We start from the raw sequence: 27813 nt of genomic DNA, 5'->3' as shown, positions 1-27813 counted from the left end.
ACACACACACACACACAGTGTTAGGGTGACGGAAGAAGGGAATGAAAAGGATAAAGACATAGAAAATGCAAACAGCATATACAGATTTAAAAGTGTGAAAGTAGAGAATTTTGAAGAGATGAGGCCCAGCAAGTGTAGAAATCCCTCTCCCTTTACCACTCATGTCAAAGAAGCTTTCTCAAATGAATAGACTGATCACTTAAAGTATCTCTCAAGATTGTGTTATGTGACCAGCACTCATTTTCATCAAGGTGAACGACTTGCTAGAGGGATTGGAAACCTACCTGAAGATGCTTGCTGATGATGCCAAAATCATAACAGCAGTAAAGAATGAAGATGATTCCACAATTATACAAGGAAACCAGGACAAACTCCGAAGTTGATCTGATACATTGTTTGCCACAGTAATTGTAAACTAATGAGGATGGAATACAGCAAAATAAGGCATGACACGGAATTCTATCTGGCAGGAATTAAGCTGCAGGATTCTGTGTACAAGCAAGACTTGGGAATGGAAATCGTCCGTAGCCTATCGTCAGTTCTCACCTCAGGAATCAATATCGTCTGTAGCGTATCGTTGCATCTCACCTTAGGAGAGGACTGAAAGAGACAAACTGTCTGCTGGAAAATATCAGAATTACATCCAAGTACATTAATAAGGGAATATCAATAAAGCTGTGCACATATAACATTACGCCATAATTCTACCTGTCTTTTTCTTCAAGTTTGGTCACCGCACTTATAAATGCCCAAAGAACTTATAGGAAAAGTTTAGAGCAGGACAATAAGGAAGGTAGTAAAATGAAGAGAATTAACATGCAAGGAAAGATTACCTTCAGATTTCTCCATCATAGAAGAGAGAAGAGTAAGGGGCAACCTGATCACAACCCTTGAGAGAATTTTTTATTGATTAAGTGAAGTGGTCAACAGTTCTCCAAAAGCTCAAGAGAGCAGTTCTACCAGTGTAGTGGTTTTAATGTACGACAGCCTTTAAAAAATGAGACAGACACACACACTCTCTCTCTCTCTCTCTCTCTCTCTCTCTCTCTCTCTCTCTCTCTCTCTCTCTCTCTCTCTCTGTATATATATATGTATATATATATATATATATATATATATATATATATATATATATATATATATATATATATATATATATATATATATATATATATATATATATATATATATATATATATATTGGAAGGGCTCACAATTTTGCGCGTGATCAAGTATATTCCTATGAGTCCAAAAGGAAAATGCGACACGATAAGTTCCCAAGTACACTTTCGTGTAACAATCACATCACAGGAAATACAAGAAAGAAAAGTAAGTCAGCTTGATATACAACGAAGAGACATTGTCTCTCTTGGACATTCACCTGTTTACCAGATGCGTCCTAGCATCTAATACTCTAATTTTTTGTCCATCATCCACATCCTCATCTCTATTCGAAAGTCTGACATCTATATCGATCCTTCACTGACATATTTTTACTAGGCATTACGAGTATTCTAACATCTCAAAAAGGGCGACCAGCAGTGAGAATATACTCATGAATATAATTAAAAGTCATGAATTTGACTTACTAGCAGTAAGTTCAGCGGTGCCTAAGCAGTACACTAGCGATGAGCTTCATCTACCTTATAAGGCAAGCGCAGTCATACTGTACCTTAATGGTAGCTGGAGGTCTAGTGCACCTTGAACTCGTCTGCTAAATCAAAAGCAACTACACCATGGAAACAGTTCATCGAGGAGTGTGCTCAATTATCATCAGCAACCTTTTATAACACAAGAAAACACTTTACATCAATGAATCTACTTTCACCCTAATCATAGAAAGATTGTAAAAAAAGTACGGCACTGAGGCGAAAATCTTCTGAATATCGATAATGGCAAAAGTGGCAGCGATGACCTACAGGACCAGAACTTGGACGAGCACTATATAAGTGGCGTCCAGCGAGTCACCAGCATCATTCTACAAACTTCTCTTGCTCCACACACACACACACTGGTCCACACCTGCAACATGAAGGCTGTAAGTCCCAGCACTACCGGATCCTTGCTTATAGAGACCATACTTTAGGATTATTGCATGTAAGATCAAACATGCTACACTTATCAGTCTACACTGATTCAGAATTATTTGCAAATCCTCAGAGTCAAGATCAGCTAGCGTCTTGCCTGAAGATGTTCCAAGTCTTCCACGTGATATATTATCAATGTCTTGTCACATTCCTGGTGACTTGGTGGCGCCTGCTGCAGTAAAAACGGTATCTGCACACGAAGATATCCAACCCTGACGCCACTTGGGAAGAGCGGATATACCTTAGATAATCGTGAACACACAGTCACACACACACACACACACACACACACACACACACACACACACACACACACACACACTCATGTATAAGATGTAGTGTAGAATATGAGATCATAAGAATAGCAGTTAAACGTTTGGTATAGGTAAGAGGTGAAAAAAGTTAAGACAAGGAGTTAATTCATTGGAATTCATTGAAATATCTATTTTTATTGTCTCTATATTTTCAGATCATTATGTTTGCCTTGTTGGCCGTGGCCGCGGCGGAGAAGTTCGAGAGAACCTACGCAGCCCCAGATAGCCCAGAGTACGAAATTATCAAAGACGATCGCGTCTACCCTGATGAACACGGTCGTTACTCTCTTGATTTAGAGACCGAGGACGGCGTTGCAAGGCAGGAGTCTGGCAACGAAGATGGCAGCCAGCAGGGCTCCTACAGGTGAGGATGATTGAGGGGCGCCTCTCTCAGACAGATCAAACAACACACGACCATGCTAAAGAAGCATTTTAACAAATGGAGTGACCTCAATAGTTGCGCAACATTTATGTAATCGGCAACTCTTTCCAAGTCAAGTAATTACCTCTCCTACCTCTCCTCACGGTCTCAGCACTATCCCATTTTCCACGTAAAACACTGCACCTAAGGTGCGTTCTTCCCTTCAACAGTTAACACAGACTTCCATGACTGTTTTCAAACATAGTCACACAAGCACATCAACGTTACCATGTCCTTCTGCTAAATATACCCTAGGCATGAATGCCTTCCAGTTCTCAATAGTCCCTCTAATTATAGACTGAGCAATTTCCTATCAATAGCTGTTCCCTTCTTTAGTAAAAGATTTTCTACAAACTGAGATACTTTCAGTCATCTGTCATACACACACAAAAACAACGCATATTTATTTTATCATCGTGTAATATCAGTGTCAGTATTAATCTATCCTGCGGTTAGTTCGTAAAGAAAATTATCATTAAACTCAGACGACTAAAACAATAACTTTGCTTCAACTTTTCTCCGTTCTTACTTTATCGGATGATTAATGCCTGTATCATTCCACGTTTACCTAAACTCTGTTTCCTCGTCTACAGTTACACTGCACCCGACGGCACTGAAGTTTATGTGAAGTTCGTCGCCAACGAAAACGGCTACCAGCCCGAGTCTCCCTTCCTGCCAGTGGCTCCCGAGTTCCCCCACCCAATCCCTCAGTTCGTGCTGGACCAGATCGAATTCGCCGCTCAGGAGGATGCCGCCCGCGCCCGTGGTGAGAGCAGGTCTTACTCTGCCCCCGACAAATAAGAACCGTACCTTCTATCTCTACTCTTGACGATCCCGTAGCATCCTTGGTTATTCACACGTATTCCTGCATTATTAAGCTTCTTCACTACGACACCTTACGTTCACCGCAACTGAACACAGCGCTCCTCAGTGACTAATTTTCAGTGCTCGCTGTTCGTGAGGGTTTGTATGTGATTACTGACTGTATTTATTTCTGCCTTGATTTATCAATGTATAAACAAAGAGAATGTTAATAAACGGTGTACACTGATAATGTTCTGTATTCCTTTATAAATTCAGTGCACAAAAAATGGAAAAATTATTTTAACTACTGAAAGCAAGTTCATTTAAGCTGCATTATTCAGTTTTGGTGCTAAATTATGATTTGTGCAGTTTATTCACTCTGCAACTATCTGTATATATATATATATATATATATATATATATATATATATATATATATATATATATATATATATATATATATATATATATATATATATATATCAGGCATCTAATACTCTAATTTTTTGTCCATCATCCATATCCTCTTCTCTATTCTTAAGTTTCACATCTATATCGATCCTCCCCTGAAATATTTTTACCAGGCATTACGAGTTTTCTCACATCTTAACAAGGACGACCAGCAGTGAGAATGTATCAATGAATATAGTTAAAAATATTGTCATAAATCTGAATAACTAGCAGTAAGTTCAGCGGTACCTAAGCAGTACACTGCTGATGAGCTTCATCTACCTTATAAGGTAAGCGCAGCCTATGCTTCAGAGTACAAACATCTCTAAGGAGCAACTCACCAGCAAGACACGTCAGGGCAGCACCGTCATGCTGATGTATGTCTCCCTGACGCTGAGACAAGACCAGATCTAAAGACTCACAGTAAACGAGTCACTTCGTCTATGTGCTAGAGACTGAGGAACGAATGCAAAACATTTTTCTATTTCTATAAACTTCATAAGATTTCTTCATGGCATCTACTGGATAATGTCAGTCTGAATGATCCCTGGGATATCATTACTGTTCACCTTGAGCAGACATATCTTTTTTTTTCATTTGAATATTCAACTTGCTTTCACCATGTGGGGTAACAGGTTTAACATGTAAAAACTAGAAAAACTTTGCATGCAATTTATTTGATAAATATTATGATGAATTGATATAAAACTCTAGTTACATACACTATACATGATATAAACAAAGACTTCGTACAGCAATCACTGAGGAAATATAGTCATTCCTGGAGATTGTACAACGATGATGAAGTCGGGGAAAGTAATTCATGAGCAGCCACTGTAGGGCGGAATGTCACCAGCAAAAGAGGCAAGTTCAGGTTTTATTTGTTTGGGCTAACGTAACCACGGGAGGGGGAATCACCACGGGGACGTCTGGCGTCCTCCTCAGCTGCGAAGGCGATCTGGTCCAGCACGAACTGAGGGATTGGGTGGGGGAACTCGGGAGCCACTGGCAGGAATGGAGACTGGGGCTTGTATCCCTCTTCGTCAGGCAACAAACTGCAGGTCGAACACTTGACCGTCGGGGAAAGTGAAGCTGCGAAAGGCAGACAGGTTAGCGAGCAACTGATGCCAGGTTGCAGAAAAACCATCATGATCCAGCGACATGATGGGGCATCAATATACGTAGTTTCGAAGAAGGAATATATGTACAGTAATATTCTTGTGCTGTATAATGATTTCTTTTACTGGAAACTACGTATACATAGTATGCACACAAGATTTTGTACGTGAAAAAATGTTTCTCTGTTTGATAAAGTGCAGTGAGTTACCTAACAAGCCATACAAACCAAAGATTCTCTCAAGAGACTGTAAGATTATCTATCCGTTACAGTAAACTAGAAAAAGAAGGGAACAACTTGAATTGTTGAATCATGAAAATTGATGATATTCATTCATTGTAACGTGTAACGTCTGATGCAGCAACTATGGTCTGGGGGCGTCATGATGCGATCCTTATATGGAAGGGTAATTCCTTTATCAGTGGCGAAACTGTAGACGGGTATTTGTTTTTCTTTATTTTTACTAACATATTGATAAGAGAAAGAGGAAGAGGACAAATAAATGACTACTGATTACAGAAATATAATGAATCGAGCAGCTACAAACATGCTTAGAGTGTTGGAGTGTGTCCCTAAGTAAGTGCGCTTGAAGCATCCATAGAACCGACTCACCTGACGGATCCCTGCTGGTTGCCTCCGGGGCCTCCAGCCTCTTGCCTCCTGATGCCGTCCTCGGTCTCGACGTCGAAGGTGTACCTGCCCTCTGCATCAGGGTGCACGCGGTCGTCCCTGATGATTTCGATATGTGGACCATGATCAGGCGCTCCGTACCTTGCGGAGGGCTTCTCCGCCGCCGCCATGGCCAACACAACTAACATCACGATCTGAACATCGAGAGAGGATGTGAAATGTTAATGAAACATAAGTATTATGATAGGAATATATGGTGGGTGATATGACTCTAGCACAAGTCCAGCAACCGGCTGGCACCTCCTGAGCAATTCTTCTTTTGCACTTTATAATGCATTGGTGTTGTATCATGGGGAATATATGAATAACCTTCGCCACTAATATGATATTTGAACCGTTCTGCGTATATAGGTAAGATGACTTACAAGAAATATAAAGTTTAAACGGATGAAATGACCTGGTAAATCAGCACTGGACTTGAATCTTTCATTATCACATATATATAATGATGTAAGAAGCTTTTCATTCAACTCGAACGCATCTCAACTAATGTAACCATTACGTTTGTCGTATAAGTAAGTTTCTTGTATCAGTTAAAGTCTCAACACGTTCTTCTAGACTTCAAAATGGTGTTTTGGTAATCAATTATACTGGCAATAAAGTACTAATGTAATACCCGGAACAATCTTACATCCTCATTTTCAAGACTTTTTGTCTTACTTTTTGTTTTATAACAGCTAAGTTTCTGAACAAGGTTTAATGTCATTACATACACATTACGCCTGTCATGCTCATTCCTTCGTCTTGTCGTCCTGTAATTACTGAAGCAGAAATGTCTCTCTGTTGTGGTGTTCAGTCAACTGCGACATAGGCATCCAAGTCCCAGGACGTAACAACATCGAGTGGCTGTGTTAGAGTCACGAACCAGGTAGGTCACTAGCAACCATGTTTTGTTGAAGTTGATGGTCATCCATCTTCTGATACGTAACCATTACCCTACAACTCTCAAGATACACCTCAAAACCAAATTACACTCATTGCATTCACTCACTGTATGAACGAATAAGATATACGCTGTTGTGGTGTATATGCAATGAAAGTGCACTAAAGTAGAAATTGTTCTGAGCACCGCCATACTATAACTTAAACTCACAGCCTTCATGTTTCGGGTGTGGGAAAGTGCGTGTGGAACAGATGAAGTCTGGGAACTGGTGATGCTGATCTGCTTAACACCACTTATATAGTGGACGTCGGACCTAAGGTGTTGAAAACCATTACACCACTGTTGCCATCATCATCAGTATGTCTGTCTTCACAATGATATTCACGTTCTACGCCTCATAGGAAGGAAACTAATGTCATTTCATACAACAATCAATTTGTAAATCATGATATCAACAAATATATTTATAGTTACTATAGTGCTATTGATATTCATTATCTTATAGTTATTTCAAATTCTGGAAGTACAGGGAAGTTCAAGGTAAACTGGAACACAGCTGACCACATGACATTTTCAGGTCAAGAAGCGAAACGTGGAAATGAACTGACTTACTTGATAACCTGTTATAGATAAAGAATTTGGAGAAATACAGATACTTTAGCACCTCTGGATTATCTCGATCGTCAACTGTTACCTCCATGTCCAAGGCAAATTTCATCTGACGTTGGACATCATTTCCTAAAGTCATACTAAAACGGGATGACATTCCATTGCTACTTTATACTTTACCTGGAGGTAATAGTTTCCCTTTCAAGTCATTTTCTATTAAGAATATACCCCGCAACAGTATCGATAGACCTAATATTCAGATCTCTCTCTCTCTCTCTCTCTCTCTCTCTCTCTCTCTCTCTCTCTCTCTCTCTCTCTCTCTCTCTCTCTCTCTCTCTCTCTCTCTCTCTCTCTCTCCTGCAACAGTCTACTACAAGATTCCATAGCTAATAATATGATGTGGCTGGTTTTGAAAAATTGAAAAAAACGAGGGGGGTGGGAGGATTTCCAGCCCCCCGCTCGTCTTGAAAAGTTACATCGTTTCTGATAACACCCAGCTTGTATGTCTAAGACTTTTAGTGTTGTGAATCTCAAATGATCTCGCATAATCTCCATACAAAAGTCAATTTTGCAGCTCTTTCTTGTAGTTTTCCGAAGTAGTTACAGATTCGAGGGGGCAATGGAGTATGCTTTGTGTCGTAACGTCGTAGCGTTAAGAACAGAGGACTGGGCCTTTTGAGGGAATAACCTCACCTGGCCATCTTCTCTGTTCCTTCTTTTGAAAAACAGAAAAAAAAAAAACGAAGGGGGGGGGGGAGGATTTCCAGCTCCCCGCTCGTCTTGAAAACTTACATCGTTTCTGATAACACTCAGCTTGTATGTCTAAGATTTTAAGTGTGTGATTCTCACGTGATCTCGCATTATGGAAATGGTAAGACATAGAGCGCATGTCCTGCTGTTTTACTGTATGATGATCTGCCTCCATCTACTGACTGATGCTGCCAACGTCACTACATGTTCTTGTAATAGTATTAGTAGTAGTAGTAGTAATAGTATTAGTAGTAGTAGTAGTAGTAATAGTATTAGTAGTAGTGGTAGTAGTAGTAGTAATAGTATTAGTAGTAGTAGTAGTAGTAGTAGTAGTAGTAGTAGTAGTAGTAGTAGTAGTAGTAGTAGTAGTAGTGGCAGTAGTATCTTCTATATCTTATTATCATGTTTACCCCCAAGGGTGATAAATAATATATGTCTTCTTCATATATTTCCTCTTGCATCATTTTTAATATAAACAGTAAACACAATAACCCCGGCCTCTCTCCTGACTTGTGAAGGTTAGATCGAAGGTCAGTGGAGACCAGAATGCCAAAGATGAAGTGATGATATGTTTCAACTGGCTCGTAGAATATTGATTGTTGGCAGTGTCTGCAGTGAAGTGTAGGTGTACTTCATATTATCCACAGGAGTCAGGTCACATTGCATTAGCGTGTGATGTGCTTCACCTAATCCCTTTGCCACACATAGAATGAATCTAAGTCTAACGGGGGTGTAGTTAAGATTGGTTTTAGGATGTGTTTTTCTCCATAATATGCATGATAATGAATGATATCACAGCCAAAGTTCGCTCGAGGAAGGTAGCTTGTTATTCAGCAACCATCACTTTAAAACCAGCCTTTTATTTAAAACGTAAGAGTAACATCAAAAGTAGCAATGTCGAATCAGTTGATAAAATGGGTTGTCCTCTGTGAGGTCAAGATGCATTGGTCGAAGATGAAATGAACCAATGCTTATTAATGGTGAAAAGGTACTTTCCTCCCTGCCTTTCATCCTTCCCTTAGTGGTGTGCTCAAAAACCAGTGGCCTCGAGGTTCCATCTAAGATGTATCTGTTTGGCTGTAAAGCAGATTTACGCCCATAGACAGTGCAGTTAACGTGAATTTGCAGAAAGTAAAATGAATATGCATTTCTTAGGGGAAAGTATGACATATTCTTTCGAGAATACTGGCATTCCAAATCAAATTTCCTTTTAGCCATATGGGGTAATAGGTGTAAAATGTAACAACCTTATTACTTTTGCATGCAGTTTATTTGACATACTTTGTAATAAATAAATAAATGAATATAAAAACTAGTCACACACAATGAATATAACGTAAACAAAGAATTCATCTTCCAATCACTCAGTCAGAATCTCGTGCTCTTCGTTCAGGAAATACAGACATTCCTGAAGAATATGAAGCACTGCTAATATCTTAGATCATGAGATGCCATTATGTAGGGGAATGTCACCAGCAGAGAGACGAATTCAGGTTTTATTTGTTGGGGCTAACGTAACCACGGGAGGGAGAATCACCACGGGGACGTCTGGCGTCCTCCTCAGCTGCGAAGGCGATCTGGTCCAGCACGAACTGAGGGATTGGGTGGGGGAACTCGGGAGCCACTGGCAGGAATGGAGACTGGGGCTTGTATCCCTCTTCGTCGGCAACAAACTGCAGGTCGAACACTTGACCGTCGGGGAAAGTGAAGCTGCGAAAGGCAGACAGGTTAGTGAGCAACTGATGCCAGGTTGCAAAAAAACCATCATGATCCAGCGACATGATAGTGAATCAATATACGTAGTTTCGGAGAAGGAATATATGTACAGTAATATTCTTGTGCTGTAAAATAATTGCTTTTACTGGAAACTACGTATACATAATATGCACACATCATTTTGTACGTGAAGAAAATGTTGTTTCTCTGATAAACTACAGTGAGTTACCTGACAAACCATAAAAACCAAAGCTTCTCTCAAGAGACTGTAAGATTATCTATCCGTTACAGTAAACTAGAAAAAGAGGGGAACAACTTAAATTGTTGAATCACGAAAATTGATGATATTCATACATTGTAAGTACCAAGCTAAAGACATGAACGTCTGATGCAGCAACTAAGGTCTGGAGGCGTCATAATGCGATCCTTATATGTAAAAGTAAGTCCTTTAACAGTGGCGAAACTCCAGACGGTATTTTTCTACTTTATTTTTACTAACAAATTGATAAGAGAAAGAGGAAGAGACAAATAAATGACTACTGATAACAGGAATATGATAAATCGAGCAGCTACAAACATACTTAGAGTGTTGGAGTGTGTCCCTAAGTAAGTGCGCTTGAAGCATCCATAGAACCGACTCACCTGACGGATCCCTGCTGGTTGCCTCCGGGGCCTCCAGCCTCTTGCCTCCTAATGCCGTCCTCGGTCTCGACGTCGAAGGTGTACCTGCCCTCTGCATCAGGGTGCACGCGGTCGTCCCTGATGATTTCGATATGTGGACCATGATCAGGCGCTCCGTACCTTGCGGAGGGCTTCTCCGCCGCCGCCATGGCCAACACAACTAACATCACGATCTGAACATCGAGAGAGGATGTGAAATGTTAATGAAACATAAGTATTATGATAGGAATATATGGTGGGTGATATGACTCTAGCACAAGCCCAGCAACCGGCTGGCAGCTCTGAGCAATTCTTCTTTTGCACTTTATAATGCATTGGTGTTGTATCACGGGGATATATGAATAACCCTTTCTACACTCATATGATATTTGAACCGTTCTGCGTATATATGTAAGAAACTTACAAGAAATATAAAGTCTAAAAGGATGTACTAACTTGGTAAATCAGCACTGGACTTGAATCTTCCATTATCACATATATATAATTGTATGAAGTTTTTTCCTTCAACTCGAACGCATCTCAACTAATGTAACCATTACGTTTGTCATCTAAGTAAGTTTCTTGTATCAGTTAACGTCTCAACACGTTCTTCTGGACTTCAAAATGGTTTTTTTTGTAATCAATTATACTGGCAATAAAGTACTAATGTAATACCCGGAACAATCTTACATCCTCAGTTTCAAGACTTTTTGTCTTACTTTTTGTTTTATAACAGCTAAGTTTCTGAACAAAGTTTAATGTCATTGCATACACATTACGCCTGTCATGCTTATTCCTTCGTCTTGTCGTCCTGTAATTACTGAAGCAGAAATGTCTCTCTGTTGTGGTGTTCAGTCAACTGCGACATAGGCATCCAAGTCCCAGGACGTAACAACATCGAGTGGCTGTGTTAGAGTCACGAACCAGGTAGGTCACTAGCATCCATGTTTTGTTGAAGTTGATGGTCATCCATCTTCTGATACGTAACCATTACCCTACAACTCTCAAGATACACCTCAAAACCAAATTACACTCATTGCATTCGCTCACTGTATGAACGAATAAGATATACGCTGTTGTGGTGTATTTGCAATGAAAGTGCACTAAAGTAGAAATTGTTCTGAGCACCGCCGTACTATAACTTAAACTCACAGCCTTCATTTTTCGGGTGTGGGGAAAGTGCGTGTGGAACAGATGAAGTCTGGGAACTGGTGATGCTGATCTGCTTAACACCACTTATATAGTGGACGTCGGACCTAAGGTGTTGAAGACCATTACACCACTGTTGCCATCATCATCAGTATGTCCTTCTTCACAATGGTATTCACGTTCTACGCCTCATAGGAAGGAAACTAATGTCATTTCATACAACAATCAATTTGTAAATCATGATATTAACAAATATATTTATAGTTATTCTAGTGCTATTGATATTCATTATCTTATAGTTATTTCAAATTCTGGAAGTACAGGGAAGTTCAAGGTAAACTGGAACACAGCTGACCACATGACATTTTCAGGTCAAGAAGCGAAACGTGGAAATGAACTGACTTACTTGATAACCTGTTATAGATAAAGAATTTGGAGAAATACAGATACTTTAGCACCTCTGGATTATCTCGTTCGTCAACTGTTACCTCCATGTCCAAGGCAAATTTCATCTGACGTTGGACATCATTTCCTAAAGTCTTACTAAAACGGGATGACATTCCATTGCTACTTTATACTTTACCTGGAGGTAATAGTTTCCCTTTCGTCATTTTCTATTAAGAATATACCCCGCAACAGTATCGATAGACCTAATATTCAGATCTCTCTCTCTCTCTCTCTCTCTCTCTCTCTCTCTCTCTCTCTCTCTCTCTCTCTCTCTCTCTCTCTCTCTCTCTCTCTCTCTCTCTCTCTCTCTCTCTCTCTCTCTCTCTCTCTCTCTCTCTCTCTCTCTCTCTCTCTCTCTCTCTCTCTCTCTCTCTCTCTCTCTCTCTCTCTCTCTCTCTTAAAACAGTCTACTACAAGATTCCATAACTAATGATATGATGTGGCTGGTTTCGGGTATGCAAGATTCTCCATACAAAGGTCAATCTTGCAGCTCTTTCCTGTAGTTTTCAGAAGTATTTACAGATTCGAGAGGGCAATGGAGTATGCTTTGTGTCGTAACGTGATGGCATATATTAAAGATACAAGTTACAGATAGATATATGACTCACGTAATCATCGAGAATAAAAACTATATCGTGGGAAAAGATGAATTCATATCTCTGACTCCTGAGTACACTACATCCTTCAAGCTGGTGGAGCACCATAAAAGAGGTACCGGGGTTATACAACAGATATACAGATAGAAATATAGTTTACCTGAAGGGACTTTTCAAGCTCCAGAGTTATTTCAATTTTCCATTACTTTTCTACACTGAAGACCTTCCAAATTAACTTTTCCATAGATTTATCACAGGGTTACACCGTCTTATATATGATTTCTAAATAGAGGTTCCATTCAACTAGTTTTGTTTTATGTATATTACCACATTTCAGACATCATAACTTGGAGTACAGATATACTTGACATTTACTATAATAGAACCCGTTTCTCACTAACCAGTAATTCAACAATCATAGAAAACTTCCACTAACTCTATCCACCATTTTCTCTCACAGATCTTAAAGTTTTACAAGTATTAACTGTGACCCTGACCGTGCAGAGCATTATGACATCTTTCCTCCAGGAAAGGTCATAATTAAGTAACTGTTATTCCTCGTCTTGAAAAGTTGCATCGTTTCTGATAACACTCAGCTTGTATGTCTAAGTTTTTAAGTGTTGTGAATCTCACGTGATCTCGCATTATGGAGATGGTAAGACATAAAGCGCATGTCCTGCTGTTTTACTGTATGATGATCTGCCTCCCTCTACTGACTGGTGCTGCCTACGTTACTACATGTTCTAGTAGTAGTAGCAGTAGTAGTAGTAGTAGTAGTAGTAGTAGTAGTAGTAGTAGTAGTAGTAGTAGTAGTAGTAGCAGTATCTTCTATTTCTTAATATCATGTTTACTCCTAAGGGTGATAAACATTACATATCTTCATATATTTCTTCTTGCATCATTTTCTATATAAACAGTAAACACTATAACCCCGGCCTCTCTCCTGACTTGTGAAGGTTAGATCGAAGGTCAGTGGAGACAAGGATGCCAAAGATGAAGTGATGATATGTTTCAACTGGCTCGTAGAATATTGATTGTTGTAGTGTCTGCAGTGAAGTGTAGGTGCATTTCACGTGATCCGAAGGAGTCAGGCCACATTGCAGTAGCGTGTGGTGTGCTTCACCTAATCCCTTTGCCAAACATAGAATGAATCTGAGTTTAACGTGGGTGTAGTTAAGATTGGTTTTAAGATGTGTTTCCCTCCATGGTATGCATAATAATGAGTAATATTACAGCCAAAGTTTGCTCACGGAAGTTAGCTTGTTATTCAGCAACCATCACTCTAAAACCAGCCTTTTACCTAAATCGTAAGGGTAACATCAAAGGTAGTAGTGTCGAATCAGTTGATAAAATGCGTTGTCCTCTGTGAGGTCAAGATGATTTGGTCGAAGATGAAATGAACCAATGCTTATTAATGGTGAAAAAGTACTTTCCTCCCTTCCTTTCATCTTGCCCTTAGTGGTGCGGTCAAAACCCAGTGGCGTCGAGGTTCCATCTAAGATGTATCTGTTTGACTTGTAAAGCAGATTTACGCCCATAGACAGTGCACTTAACATGAGTTTGCCGAAAGTGAAATGAATATGCATTTCTTAGGGGAAAGTATGACATATTCTTTCGAGAATACTGGCATTCCAAATCAAATTTCCTTTTAGCAATATGGGGTAATAGATGTAAATGTAACAACCATATTATTTTTGCATGCAGTTTATTTGATATACTTTGTAATAAATAAATAAATATAAAAACTAGTCACACACAATGAATATAACGTAAACAAAGAATTCATCTTCCAATCACTCAGTCAGAATCTCGTGCTCTTCGTTCAGGAAATACAGACATTCCTGAAGAATATGAAGCACTGCTAATATCTTAGATCATGAGATGCCATTATGTAGGGGAATGTCACCAGCAAAAGAGGCAAGCTCGGGTTTTATTTGTTGGGGCTAACGTAACCACGAGAGGGGGAATCACCACGGGGACGTCTGGCGTCCTCCTCAGCTGCGAAGGCGATCTGGTCCAGCACGAACTGAGGGATTGGGTGGGGGAACTCGGGAGCCACTGGCAGGAATGGAGACTGGGGCTTGTATCCCTCTTCGTCGGCAACAAACTGCAGGTCGAACACTTGACCGTCGGGGAAAGTGAAGCTGCGAAAGGCAGACAGGTTAGCGAGCAACTGATGCCAGGTTGCAAAAAAACCATCATGATCCAGCGACATGATGGTGAATCAATATACGTAGTTTCGGAGGAATATATGTACAGTAATAATCTTGTGCTGTAAAATAATTGCTTTTACTGGAAACTACATATACATAATATGCACACATCATTTTGTACGTGAAGAAAATGTTGTTTCTCTGATAAATTGCAGTGAGTTACCTGACAAACCATAAAAACCAAAGATTCTCTCAAGAGACTGTAAGATTATCTATCCGTTACAGTAAACTAGAAAAAGAAGGGAACAACTTAAATTGTTGAATCATGAAAATTGATGATATTCATACATTGTAAGTACCAAGCTAAAGACATGAACGTCTGATGCAGCAACTAAGGTCTGAAGGCGTCATAATGCGATCTTATATGTAAAAGTAAGTCCTTTAACAGTGGCGAAACTCCAGACGGTATTGTTTTTCTTTATTTTTACTAACAAATTGATAAGAGAAAGAGGAAGAGACAAATAAATGACTACTGATAACAGGAATATGATAAATCGAGCAGCTACAAACATACTTAGAGTGTTGGAGTGTGTCCCTAAGTAAGTGCGCTTGAAGCATCCATAGAACCGACTCACCTGACGGATCCCTGCTGGTTGCCTCCGGGGCCTCCAGCCTCCTGCCTCCTGATGCCGTCCTCGGTCTCGACGTCGAAGGTGTACCTGCCCTCTGCATCTGGGTGCACGCGGTCGTCCCTGATGATTTCGATATGTGGACCATGATCAGGCGCTCCGTACCTTGCGGAGGGCTTCTCCGCCGCCGCCATGGCCAACACAACTAACATCACGATCTGAACATCGAGAGAGGATGTGAAATGTTAATGAAACATAAGTATTATGATAGGAATATATGGTGGGTGATATGACTCTAGCACAAGTCCAGCAACCGGCTGGCACCTCCTGAGCAATTCTTCTTTTGCACTTTATAATGCATTGGTGTTGTATCACGGGGATATATGAATAACCCTTTCTACACTCATATGATATTTGAACCGTTCTGCGTATATATGTAAGAAACTTACAAGAAATATAAAGTCTAAAAGGATATGCTAACTTGGTAAATCAGCACTGGACTTGAATCTTTCATTATCACATATATATAATTGTATGAAGTTTTTTCCTTCAACTCGAACGCATCTCAACTAATGTAACCATTACGTTTGTCATCTAAGTAAGTTTCTTGTATCAGTTAACGTCTCAACACGTTCTTCTGGACTTCAAAATGGTTTTTTTGGTAATCAATTATACTGGCAATAAAGTACTACTGTAATACCTGGAACAATCTTACATCCTCAGTTTCAGGAATTTTAGTCTTACTGTTTTATTACAGCTAAGCTTAGAAGCTTAATCGTTCTGTAATTGAAGCAGAAATGTCTTTCTGTGCTGGTGTTCAGTCAACTGCGATATAGGCATCCAAGTCCCAGGACGTAACAACATCGAGTGGCTGTGTTAGGGTCATGAAGGAGGTACGTCACTAGCATCCATATTTTGTTGAAGTTGATAATCATCCATATTCTGATGGGTGGCCACTTCCCCACAACTCTCAAGATACACCTCAAAATCAAATTACAGTCATTCCATACACTCATTATATGAACAAATAAGATATACTCGGTTGTGTGTATATACGATGAAAGTGCACTAAAATAGGAAATAGTTCTGAACACCTCCCCACTATAACTTAAACTCACAGCCTTCATGTTGCAGGTGTGGGAGAGTGAGTGTGGAACAGATGAAATCTGGGAACTGGTGATGCTGATCTGCTTAACGCCACTTATATAGTGGACGTCGGACCTAAGGTGTTGAAAACCATTACACCACTGTTGCCATCATCATCAGTATGCCTGTCTTCACAATGGTATTCACGTTTTACACTCCATAGGAAGGAAACTAATGTCATTTCATACAACAATCAATTTGTAAATCATGATATTAACAAATATATTTATAGTTATTTTAGTGTTATTGATATTCATTATCTTATAGTTATTTCAAATACTGGAAGAACAGGGAAGTTCAAGGTGAACTGGAACACGGCTGACCACATGACATTTTCAGGTCAAGAAGCGAAACGTGGTAATGAACTGTACTTACGTGATTACCTGTCCTAGATATCGATTTCCGAGAAATACAAATACTTAAACACCTCTGGATTATCTCGTTCGTCAACTGTTACCTCCATGTCCAAGGCAAATTTCATCTGACGTTGGACATCATTTCCTAAAGTCATACTAAAACGGGATAACATTCCGTTGCTGCTTAACGCTTCACCTGGAGGTAAAAGTTTCCCTTTCAAGTCATGATCTGTTAAGAATATATCCTGCAACAGTATCGAGAGACCACATATTCAGATCTGTTGCAATAACTCTCTCTCTCTCTCTCTCTCTCTCTCTCTCTCTCTCTCTCTCTCTCTCTCTCTCTCTCTCTCTCTCTCTCTCTCTCTCTCTCTCTCTCTCTCTCTCTCTCTCTCTCTCTCTCTCTCTCTCTCTCTCTCTCTCTCCTATAAGATTCCTTAAGGAATAGTATGATGCGGCTAGTTTTGGGTATGCAAGATTTTCCATACAGAGGTCAACTTTGCAGCTCTTTACTATAGTTTTTGAAGCAGCTAAAGACGCGAGAGGGCACTGGTGTATGCTTTGTGTCGTAACTTGATGGCATATATAAAAGATACAAGTTAGAGACAAATGTATGACTCACGTAAACATCAAGAATACCAGTATATCATGGGAAAGGCTTCATTTATATAAGCACCCAATATATATATATATATATATATATATATATATATATATATATATATATATATATATATATATATATATATATATATATATATATATATATATATATATATATATATATATATATATATATATGTGTGTGTGTGTGTGTGTGTGTGTGTGTGTGTGTGTGTTACCGGGCTCCTGTTATTATTACATCGCGAGACAAGAAGTTCCCTTCAGTAATGTATCGTCATTGGTCGGAAGAGTGCAGTCTCTTCCAGGATCTTATTGCTCCTAAGGAGTCCGTCATATCCCTAACTCCTTAGTAGAGTATATCCTTCAAACTGAAGGACCACTGTAAAAGGGGTATGGCGGTTATACAATACATATTCAGATAGATGTATAGATTACCTGAAAGGACTTTTCAAACTCCATAGCCATTTAGTTTTTCCCTTCTTTTGTACACTGAAAACCTTACTAATCAATTTTCTCCATAGATTTATCACAAGGTTTCTGTTTCGCCTTGCAACACTACGCCATCATATATAAGATTTCTAGATAAAGGTTCTACTGAACCACAATTTTGTCTTGAATATATTACCATATTTCAGGCATCATAACTAGGAGAACAGACATACTTGACATCTATTATGACAGAGCTCATTACTCACTAACCAGTAATTCAACTATCATAGAAATTCGCACTAACTATATCCACCATATTCTCTCACAGATTTCAAAGTTTTCGTCTCGCATTAATTTTCATATAGACAGTGAACACAATAACCCCGGCCTCTGTCCTGTGAAGGTTAGATCGAAAGTCAGTGGTGACCAGGGTGCCGATGTTGAAGTGATGATGTGTTTCAACTGGCTCGTAGAAGTTTGATTGCTGGTAGTGTCTGGAGTGAAGCGTAGGTGTATTTCACATGATCCACAGGACTCAGGTCTTAGTGGAGCAGTGTACAATGTCTTTCACCTGATCCATTTGCCAAGCATAGAATAAATCTAATTCTAACGAGGATGTAGTTACGACTGGTTTTAGATGTGTTTCCCTCCATAGTATGCATAATAATGAGTACTTTTATAGCCAAAGTTCGCTCGCGAATGTTAGCTTTTTAATCAGCAACCATCACTCTAAAACTAGCCATTTCCCTAAAATGTAAGAGTAACGTCAAAGGTAGTAGTGTCGAATCAGTTGATAAAATGCGTTGTTCTCTGCTGAGGTCAAGATGCATTGGTCAAGGATGAAGTGATCTAATGCTTATCAATGGTAAAAAAGTACTTTTATCTTTGCCTTTCATCTTGCCCTTGGTGGTGTGGTCGAAAACCAGTGCCATCGATGTATCAGTTAATATGTATCTGTTTGATTGTAAAGCAAATTCGTACCCATATACAGTGCAATTAACATGAATTTGCCGAAAGCGAAGTGAATATGCATTTCTTAAGGGAGAATATATTCTTTCGAGAATACTGGCATTCCAAATCTAATTTCCTTTGACTGTGTGAAGTAACAGGGGTGAAATCTAAGAATCATATTACTTTTGTATGCAGTTTATTTGATGTAATTTGTAATAGGTAAATAAATATAAAAACTAGTTACACACAATGAATATAACGTGAACAAAGAATTCATCTTGCAGTCACTCAGTCAGAATCTCGTGCTCTTCGTTCAGGTGATACAGACATTCCTGAAGAATATGAAGCACTGGCTAATATCTTAGATCATGAGATGCCATTGTATAGCGGAATGTCACCAACAGAGAGACGAGTTTAGGTTTTATTTGTTGGGGCTAACGTAACCACGAGAGGGGGAATCACCACGGGGGCGTTTGGCGTCCTCTGCAGCAGCGAAGGCGATCTGGTCCAGCACGAACTGAGGGATTGGGTGGGGGAACTCGGGAGCCACTGGCAGGAATGGAGACTGGGGCTTGTATCCCTCTTCGTCAGCAACGAACTGCAGGTCGAACACTTGACCATCGGGGAAAGTGAAGCTGTGGAAGACAGACAAGTTAGCAGCAACTGATGCCAGGCTACGAAAAAAAAAAATCATCATGATCTAGCTACTTGATGGTGCATCAATATACGTAATTTAGGGGAAGAAATGAATAAACAGTAGTATTCTTTTCCTGTGAAAATATTTCCTGTATTGGAAACTACGTATACGTAATATGAATACAAGTTTTTGTACGTCACAAAGTGTTGTTTCTGTGTTTCATAAACTGCAGTGAGTTACCTTACAAGCCATAAAACCTAAAGCTTCTCTCAAGAGACTGTAAGATTATCTATCCGTTACAGTAAACTAGAAAAAGAAGGGAACAACTTAAAGTTGTTGAATAATGAAAATTGATGATATTCATACAATGTATCTACCAAGCTAAAAACATGAACATCTGATGCAGCTACTAAGGTCTGGAGGCGTCATGATGCGAACTTATGTGGCCGGGTAAGTTCTTGAACATTGGCGAAACTGCAGGTAGATATTTCTTTTTATCAAACTGATAAGAGAAAGATCGAGAGACAAATGAAGGACTACTGATCACATGAATATGATATAATCGAGCAGCTACAAACATGCTTGCAGTGTTGTAGTGTGTCCCAAAGTAAGTGCGCTTGAGGCATCCATAGAACCGACTCACCTGACGGATCCCTGCTGGTTGCCTCCGGGGGCTCCAGCCTCCTGCCTCCTGATGCCGTCCTCGGTCTCGACGTCGAAGGTGTACCTGCCCTCTGCATCAGGGTGCACGCGGTCGTCCCTGATGATGGCGATATGTGGACCATGATCAGGCGCTCCGTACCTTGCGGAGGGCTTCTCCGCCGCCGCCATGGCCAACACAACTAACATCACGATCTGAACATCGAGAGAGGATGTGAAATGTTAATGAAACATAAGTATTATGATAGGAATATATGGTGGGTGATATGACTCTAGCACAAGCCCAGCGGCCTGCTAGCAGCTCCTGAGCAATTCTTCTTCTGTGCTCTGTAATGTATTAGTGTTATATCAGTAGGAATATATGAATAACCCCCTGTACACTCATATGATACTCGAACCATTCTGTGTACATACGTAAGACAAATTAGTAGAAATATGAAGTTCAAAATGACGTACCACTTTGGTAAATCAGCGATGGACTTGAATCTTTCAGTATCACATATATAATAATGTATGACATCATTTTTCCTTCAACTCGAACGCATCTCAATTTAATGTAACCATTACGTTTGTCATCTAAGTAAGTTTCATTTATCTGTTAATGTCTCAACACGTTCTTCTGGACTTTAAAATGGTTTTTTTGGTAATCAATTATACTGGCAATAAAGTACTAATGTAATACCCGGAACAATCTTACATCCTCAGTTTCAGGAATTTTTGTCTTACTTTCTGTTCATTACAGCTAAGCTTCTGAACAAAGTTTAATGCCATTACATACACATTACGCCTGTCATGCTTATTCCTTCGTCTTGTCGTCCTGTAATTACTGAAGCAGAAATGTCTCTCTGTTGTGGTGTTCAGTCAACTGCGACATAGGCATCCAAGTCCCAGGACGTAACAACATCGAGTGGCTGGTTAGGGTAGGTAGATAGGGCACTAGCATCCATATTTTGTTGAAGTTGATGATTATCCATCTTCTGATGGGTGGCCACTTCCCCACATCCCTTAAGATACACCTCGAAATCAGATTACAGACATTTCCTTAGACTCATTGTATGAACGATTAAGATATACGCTGTTGTGGTGTATATACAATGAAAGTGCAGTAAAGCAAGATGGACTATAATGTAAACTCACAGCCTTCATGTTGCAGGTGTAGGAGAGTGCGTGTAGAACAGATGAAGCCTGAGAACTGGTGATGCTGATCTGCTTAACGCCACTTATATAGTGGACGTCGGACCTAAGGTGATGGAAGCCATTACAGCCACTGTTGCCATCATCATCAGTATGCCTGTCTTCACAATGATATTCACGTTTTACACTCCATAGGAAGGAAACTAATGTCACTCCATACAAAAATCAATTGGTGAATCATGATATTAACAAATGTATTCATAGTTATTTTAGTACTATTGATATTCATTATCTTATAGTTACTTCAAATGCTGGAAAAACAGGGAAGTTCAAGGTGAACTGGAACACAGCTGACCACATGACATTTTCAGGTCAAGAAGCGAAACGTGGTAATGAACTGTACTTACGTGATTACCTGTCCTAGATATCGATTTTTTAGAAATACAAATGCTTAAATCCCTCTGGGTTAACTTGTTCGTCAACTGCTACTTGCATGTTCAAGGCAAATTTCATCTGACGTTGGACATTATTTCTTAGTTGTACTAGAACGAGCTGACATTCCATTGCTGCTTAATTCATCACTTGGAGGTAATAATTTCGCTTTCAAGTCATTTTCTATTAAGAATATACCCCGCAACAGTATCGAGAGACCTCTCTCTCTCTCTCTCTCTCTCTCTCTCTCTCTCTCTCTCTCTCTCTCTCTCTCTCTCCCCGCATGGTCTACTACAAGATTCCATAAGGAATAGTATGATGCAGCTATTTGTAGGTATGCACGATTCTCCATACAAAGGTCAATTTTGCAGCTCTTTGCTGTAGTTTTTCGAAGAAGTTACAGACGCGAGAGGGCAATGGCGTATGCTTTGTGTCGTAACGTGATGGTATATATAACAGATACGAGTTACAGGTAAATATACGACTCACGTAAACATCGAGAATTCCAGTACATCATGGGAACAGGTCCATTAATGTAAACACCCAATCTATCTATCTATCTGTGTGTGTGTGTGTGTGTGTGTGTGTGTGTGTGTGTGTGTGTGTTACCGGTCTCCCTCTATTATTCATATACCAGGAGACAAGAAGTTACTTTCAGTAACGTTGCATTATCATCATTGGTCGGAGAAGAGTTCGGCCTCTTCCAGGATCTTCATACTGCTAAGGAGTCCATCATATCCCTGACGCCTGAGTAGACTACATCTTTTAAGCTGGAGGAGCACCATGATAGATTGATCACAGGGTTACTGCTTCGCCTTCCAACACTAAGCCATCTATATAAGATTTCTAAATAAAGGTTCAATTGAACCACAGTTTTGTTTTGAATATCTTACCACATTTCAGGCATCATAACTGGCAAAACAGACACACTTGACATTTAGTATGATATAACCCGTTTCTCACTAACAAATAATTCAACAATCATAGAAAACTTCCACTAACTCTATCCACCATTTTCTCTCACAGATTTTAAAGTTTTACAAGTATTAAGTGTGACCCTGACCGTGCAGAGCATTATGACATCTTTTCTCCAGGACAGGACATAATTAAGTACCTGTTATTCCTCGTCTTGAAAAGTTACATCGTTTCTGATAACACTCAGCTTGTATGTCTAGATTTTTAGTGTTGTGATTCTCACGTGATCTCATATTAAGGAAATGGTAAGACACAGAGCGTATGTCCTGCTGTTTTACTGTATGATGATCTGCCTCCATCTACTGACTGGTGCTGCCTACGTCACTACATGTTCTAGTAGTAGTAGTAGTAGTAGTAGTAGTAGTAGTAGTAGTGGTAGGGTAGTAGTGTCTTCTATTTCTTATCATCATGTTTACTCCTAAGGGTGATAAACATTACATATCTTCTTCATGTAATTCCTCTTGCGTTATTTTTCATATAAACAGTAAACACAATAGCCCCGGTCTCTCTCCTGACTTGTGAAGGTTAGATCGAAGGTCAGTGGAGACCAGACGGCCAAAGATGAAGTGATGATATGTTTCAACTGGCTCGTAGAATATTGATTGCTGGCAGTGTCTGCAGTGAAGTGTAGGTGTACTTCGTATCATCCACAGGAGTCAGGCCATATTGCAGTAGCGTGTGGTGTCCTTCACCTGATCTCTTTGCCATATATCGATTGAATCTAAGTTTAACGTAGGTGTGGTTAAGATTGGTTTTAGGATGTGTTTCCCTCCATAGTATGCATGATAATGAGTAATATTACAGGTCAAAGTTCGTTCGTTTCCCTAAAACGTAAGGGTAACGTCAAAGGTAGTACTGTCGAATAAGTTGATAAAATGTGTTGTCCTCTGTGAGGTCAAGATGATTTGGTCGAAGATGAAATGAACCAATGCTTATTAATGGTGAAAAAGTACTTTCCTCCCTGCTTTTCATCTTGCCCTTAGTGGTGTGGTCAAAAACCAGTGGCGTCGAGGTTCCATCTAAGATGTATCTGTTTGATTGTAAAGCAGATTTACGCCCATAGACAGTGCACTTAACATGAGTTTGCCGAGAGTGAAATGAATATGCATTTCTTAGGGGAAAATATAACATATTCTTTCGGGAATACTGGTATTCCAAATCTACTTTCCTTTGACCATGTGGGGTAATAGGTATAAAATGTAACAACCATATTACTTTTGTATGCAGTTTATTTGATATACTTTGTGATAAATAAATAAATATAAAAACTAGTCACACACAATGAATATAACGTAAACAAAGAATTCATCTTCCAATCACTCAGTCAGAATCTCGTGCTCTTCGTCCAAGTAATACAGACATTCCTGAAGAATATGAAGCACTGGTAATATCTTTGATCATAAGATGCCATTGTATAGCGGAATGTCACCAGCAGAGAGACGAATTCGGGTTTTATTTGTTGGGGCTAACGTAACCACGAGAGGGAGAATCACCACGAGGGCGTTTGGCGTCCTCTGCAGCAGCGAAGGCGATCTGGTCCAGCACGAACTGAGGGATTGGGTGGGGGAACTCGGGAGCCACTGGCAGGAATGGAGACTGGGGCTTGTATCCCTCTTCGTCAGCAACAAACTGCAGGTCGAACACTTGACCGTCGGGGAAAGTGAAGCTGTGGAAGGCAGACAGATTAGCGAGCAACTGATGCCAGGCTGAGAAAAAAAACATCATGATCTAGCAACATGATGGTGCATCGATATACGTAGTTTCGGAGAAGGAATATATGGACTGGTAATGTTCTTGTGCTGAAAAATAATTTCTTTTACTGGAAACTACGTATACGTAATATGCATAACCAGGTTTTTGTACGTCACAAAGTGTTGTTTCTGTGTTTCATAAACTGCAGTGAGTTACCTAACAAGCCATAAAACCTAAAGCTTCTCTCAAGAGACTGTAAGATTATCTATCCGTTACAGTAAACTAGAAAAAGAAGGGAACAACTTAAAGTTGTTGAATAATGAAAATTGATGATATTCATACAATGTATCTACCAAGCTAAAAACATGAACATCTGATGCAGCTACTAAGGTCTGGAGGCGTCATGATGCGAACTTATGTGGCCGGGTAAGTTCTTGAACATTGGCGAAACTGCAGGTAGATATTTCTTTTTATCAAACTGATAAGAGAAAGATCGAGAGACAAATGAAGGACTACTGATCACATGAATATGATATAATCGAGCAGCTACAAACATGCTTGCAGGGTTGTAGTGTGTCCCAAAGTAAGTGCGCTTGAAGCATCCATAGAACCGACTCACCTGACGGATCCCTGCTGGTTGCCTCCGGGGGCTCCAGCCTCCTGCCTCCTGATGCCGTCCTCGGTCTCGACGTCGAAGGAGTACCTGCCCTCTGCATCCGGGTGCACGCGGTCGTCCCTGATGATGGCGATATGTGGACCATGATCAGGTGCTCCATACCTTGCGGAGGGCTTCTCCGCCGCCGCCATGGCCAACACAACTAACATCACGATCTGAACATCGAGAGAGGATGTGAAATGTTAATGAAACATAAGTATTATGATAGGAATATATGGTGGGTGATATGACTCTAGCACAAGCCCAGCGGCCTGCTGGCACCTCCTGAGCAATTCTTCTTCTGTCCTCTGTAATGTATTAGTGGTATATCAATGGTAATAAACGCTTGATATTTGAACTAATTTTGTGTTTATACCAAACACTATTTAAAAAATCTTATGAAGTTTGATTGGATCTACAATTATGAAGTTTGGTTATATAATGGGCATGTTAAATACAATGTTTGCTATCTAATTAGATAATAAAGGTTCATCGTAAATTCATTACGTGCTCCTCGCCGTTGTTATAATTTGTCTAGTATATCTATCACTCTAACATACGAATGCTGAGAGAATGCCCAGAACAATCTTAAATTCTCCGTTAAAGGACGGCTGTGCTTAGTTTCTTTTTAATTACAGGAAAGCTACTGAGGAAAACCTGTCATCTCTACGTATACCAGACACCTGTCTTACTTATTTCTACCTCTCGCTTTCAAGTGTCTCTTGGAACAGGACTGAATGAGTTAATATAACAACATCTTATGGCGAAATTAGCATCATGAAGCACACAGGTCACTGGCACTCATGTTTCTGAACTCGTTAGTCATCGTCTTATGGATGACCGTCTGCCAATAATTCATTAACATATATACCCAAATGCTCCTAACAAATATACTCGGTATTTGTGTGTCTCGGGTGGAACTGTATTAAAGCAAGTAGTGTGTTTTTTTATCTCTGCCCGGATGCAACTGATACTCACAGCCTTCATGTTGCAGGTGTGGACGATTTTGTGTGTGTGTGTGGAACAAGGAAAGTCGGGAGACTGATGCTGTTGATCTGCTGGACGCCACTTATATAGTGGACGTCAGACCTTCCGTGCTGAGGGGGTCATCACAGCCCTCGTTGCCAATATCATCAGTACGTTTTTCATTTCAATTGGCTTTCACGCTCTGTGCTGCATAAGAAAGCAACGGTTGCACACATATGGCAGTGATTCTGATCACATTACCACTAAATAGTTACTTTAGTACTTTAGTACTTCGATACCGTTAATATTCGTGATCTTATGGTTATTTCAGTTTCTGGCAGAGCTGAGTTCAAGGTGTACTGGAACGCACTTGACCGCGCGACATTTTCGGTCCATGAGGCAAAACGTAGTAATGAACTCTAATTACGTGAACACCTGTTTTAGTTAATGATTTCTGGTGCAAGCTTGATGGTAAAGTTGCTTCTGCATGTTTTCTGAATCGTTCTTAACGCCTTTGGGTAATATCGTTCGTAGATTGTTACTTCCAGAACCAAAGCAAACCTCAGCTGGAGATGGGTAATTGTTTCCCAGAGGATATTCTTGAACTGGTTGACATTACCTTGGTGTTAAAACTTCACCTGGAGGTTATGCTTTCTCTTGCAGGTCATGTTCGGTACGAAGGTGCTTTGCAACAGTATCGAGTGAAAATTTATTCAGCATATCTGTCCGGCTGACTCAACATCTTATCGCTCTCTATAACAGAACACTCCTAGGAAAGACTAATTCAATCCGTGGGTCCACAGTCTAGACCTAATTCCATCCGAGTCTCAAACGCTTCAGTGTAATATCATGTACTACGGTTGTTTTGGATGTGCCAGTGTCTCTCTTCAGGGATCAGCTCAGCAGGTCTTTCCTGTACGTACATTGTCGAAATAGTGTTAGAATTTTGCAGCCAGGAACGCCAGAGGGCACCAGCGCAACCTTAGCTTCCTAGTCGCTCCTTCATGAGGGAGATGAAGAGGGTCCCATAAAAGCACTATTGGGAGCTGTGGACATCGCCTAGTCAGTAAACTTAGTTGATATAGTCAATAACTCGCAGTCTTATAAACATATAAAAGACGAAGGAAACTGATATACGAAATGGATAAACGAAAAAGATAGATGGATTGATTGATAGGTAGATAGATGGAAAGATAGATAATCCTAAGGACCTTTGTCAAGATCCTCTAAGATATTCGCTATATATCTAGTCTATTCATCCTTTCAGCCTTCTGCCTCTGTTCAGAACTTAAGAAACTGTCGCCTAATTTCCCTCCCCCTACATCCCAAACTCACACACACACACACACACACACACACACACACACACACACACACACACACACACACACATACACACCTCTTCCTGAATTTTTATCATATCAGGTTTTAAAACAGATATCCCTTTGACCTGCAGCTTTGTCTTGATCATAAGTTTACTTTTAAAATGCTTTAAGGCATCATACATAAGATCATAGGTATATTGGACCCCCAATCTTTACGATAATAGAATGACCCGTTTTCTCACTAACCACCCAACTGGCAGTTACAGATCATCCCTAGCTATCGTACCACCCGTTTTCTTTCCTAGACTTCAACGTTTTCGCCAGTAGCAAGTGTGACACCGACGGTGTTGTGTGTC

General features: G+C 40.0%; 5 protein-coding genes and 1 pseudogene across 5 annotated transcripts; 1 reads left to right on the top strand and 5 right to left on the bottom strand.

Annotated features, from left to right (window-relative positions):
- The first annotated feature begins 1916 nt into the window (after positions 1-1916).
- On the top strand, positions 1917-3876 carry LOC139747578 (cuticle protein AM1199-like). Its single transcript, XM_071660013.1, has 3 exons — positions 1917-2038; positions 2557-2765; positions 3416-3876. Exons 1-3 carry the CDS (start codon positions 2030-2032, stop codon positions 3621-3623), a joined length of 426 nt encoding a protein of 141 aa, XP_071516114.1. The 5' UTR covers positions 1917-2029; the 3' UTR covers positions 3624-3876.
- Positions 3877-4734: 858 nt separating this feature from the next.
- Positions 4735-7044, bottom strand: LOC139747553 (cuticle protein AM1199-like; annotated as a pseudogene).
- Positions 7045-9373: 2329 nt separating this feature from the next.
- LOC139747548 (cuticle protein AM1199-like) lies at positions 9374-11716 on the bottom strand. Its single transcript, XM_071659957.1, has 3 exons — positions 11654-11716; positions 10484-10695; positions 9374-9835 (listed from the first exon to the last, which is right to left on the bottom strand). Exons 1-3 carry the CDS (start codon positions 11660-11662, stop codon positions 9622-9624), a joined length of 435 nt encoding a protein of 144 aa, XP_071516058.1. The 5' UTR covers positions 11663-11716; the 3' UTR covers positions 9374-9621.
- Positions 11717-14381: 2665 nt separating this feature from the next.
- On the bottom strand, positions 14382-16651 carry LOC139747552 (cuticle protein AM1199-like). Its single transcript, XM_071659964.1, has 3 exons — positions 16594-16651; positions 15482-15693; positions 14382-14837 (listed from the first exon to the last, which is right to left on the bottom strand). The coding sequence occupies exons 1-3, from the start codon at positions 16600-16602 to the stop codon at positions 14624-14626; spliced, it is 435 nt and encodes a 144-aa protein (XP_071516065.1). The 5' UTR covers positions 16603-16651; the 3' UTR covers positions 14382-14623.
- Positions 16652-19160: 2509 nt separating this feature from the next.
- On the bottom strand, positions 19161-21478 carry LOC139747551 (cuticle protein AM1199-like). Its single transcript, XM_071659963.1, has 3 exons — positions 21416-21478; positions 20262-20473; positions 19161-19616 (listed from the first exon to the last, which is right to left on the bottom strand). The coding sequence occupies exons 1-3, from the start codon at positions 21422-21424 to the stop codon at positions 19403-19405; spliced, it is 435 nt and encodes a 144-aa protein (XP_071516064.1). The 5' UTR covers positions 21425-21478; the 3' UTR covers positions 19161-19402.
- A 2552-nt stretch (positions 21479-24030) lies between these two features.
- LOC139747550 (cuticle protein AM1199-like) lies at positions 24031-26271 on the bottom strand. The gene is made up of 3 exons (XM_071659962.1): positions 26145-26271; positions 25131-25342; positions 24031-24485 (listed from the first exon to the last, which is right to left on the bottom strand). Exons 1-3 carry the CDS (start codon positions 26151-26153, stop codon positions 24272-24274), a joined length of 435 nt encoding a protein of 144 aa, XP_071516063.1. The 5' UTR covers positions 26154-26271; the 3' UTR covers positions 24031-24271.
- Between the last annotated feature and the right edge of the window lie 1542 nt (positions 26272-27813).

Source organism: Panulirus ornatus, chromosome 69, assembly GCF_036320965.1.
Source record: "Panulirus ornatus isolate Po-2019 chromosome 69, ASM3632096v1, whole genome shotgun sequence".
NCBI classification, from domain to species: Eukaryota; Metazoa; Arthropoda; class Malacostraca; order Decapoda; family Palinuridae; genus Panulirus; species Panulirus ornatus.
This window is presented reverse-complemented; position numbering and strand designations above follow the sequence as displayed.

What these genes read in the sequence shown, in the direction of transcription:
- LOC139747551 (XM_071659963.1), bottom strand. An exon ending in AACCAGCAGGGATCCGTCAG is followed by an intron (nt 19,617 to 20,261) that starts GTGAGTCGGTTC and finishes TGTCTTCCACAG; the next exon opens with CTTCACTTTCCCCGATGGTC.
- LOC139747550 (XM_071659962.1), bottom strand. An exon ending in AACCAGCAGGGATCCGTCAG is followed by an intron (nt 24,486 to 25,130) that starts GTGAGTCGGTTC and finishes TGCCTTCCACAG; the next exon opens with CTTCACTTTCCCCGACGGTC.
- LOC139747548 (XM_071659957.1), bottom strand. An exon ending in AACCAGCAGGGATCCGTCAG is followed by an intron (nt 9,836 to 10,483) that starts GTGAGTCGGTTC and finishes TGCCTTTCGCAG; the next exon opens with CTTCACTTTCCCCGACGGTC.
- LOC139747578 (XM_071660013.1), top strand. An exon ending in AGCCAGCAGGGCTCCTACAG is followed by an intron (nt 2,766 to 3,415) that starts GTGAGGATGATT and finishes CCTCGTCTACAG; the next exon opens with TTACACTGCACCCGACGGCA.
- LOC139747552 (XM_071659964.1), bottom strand. An exon ending in AACCAGCAGGGATCCGTCAG is followed by an intron (nt 14,838 to 15,481) that starts GTGAGTCGGTTC and finishes TGCCTTTCGCAG; the next exon opens with CTTCACTTTCCCCGACGGTC.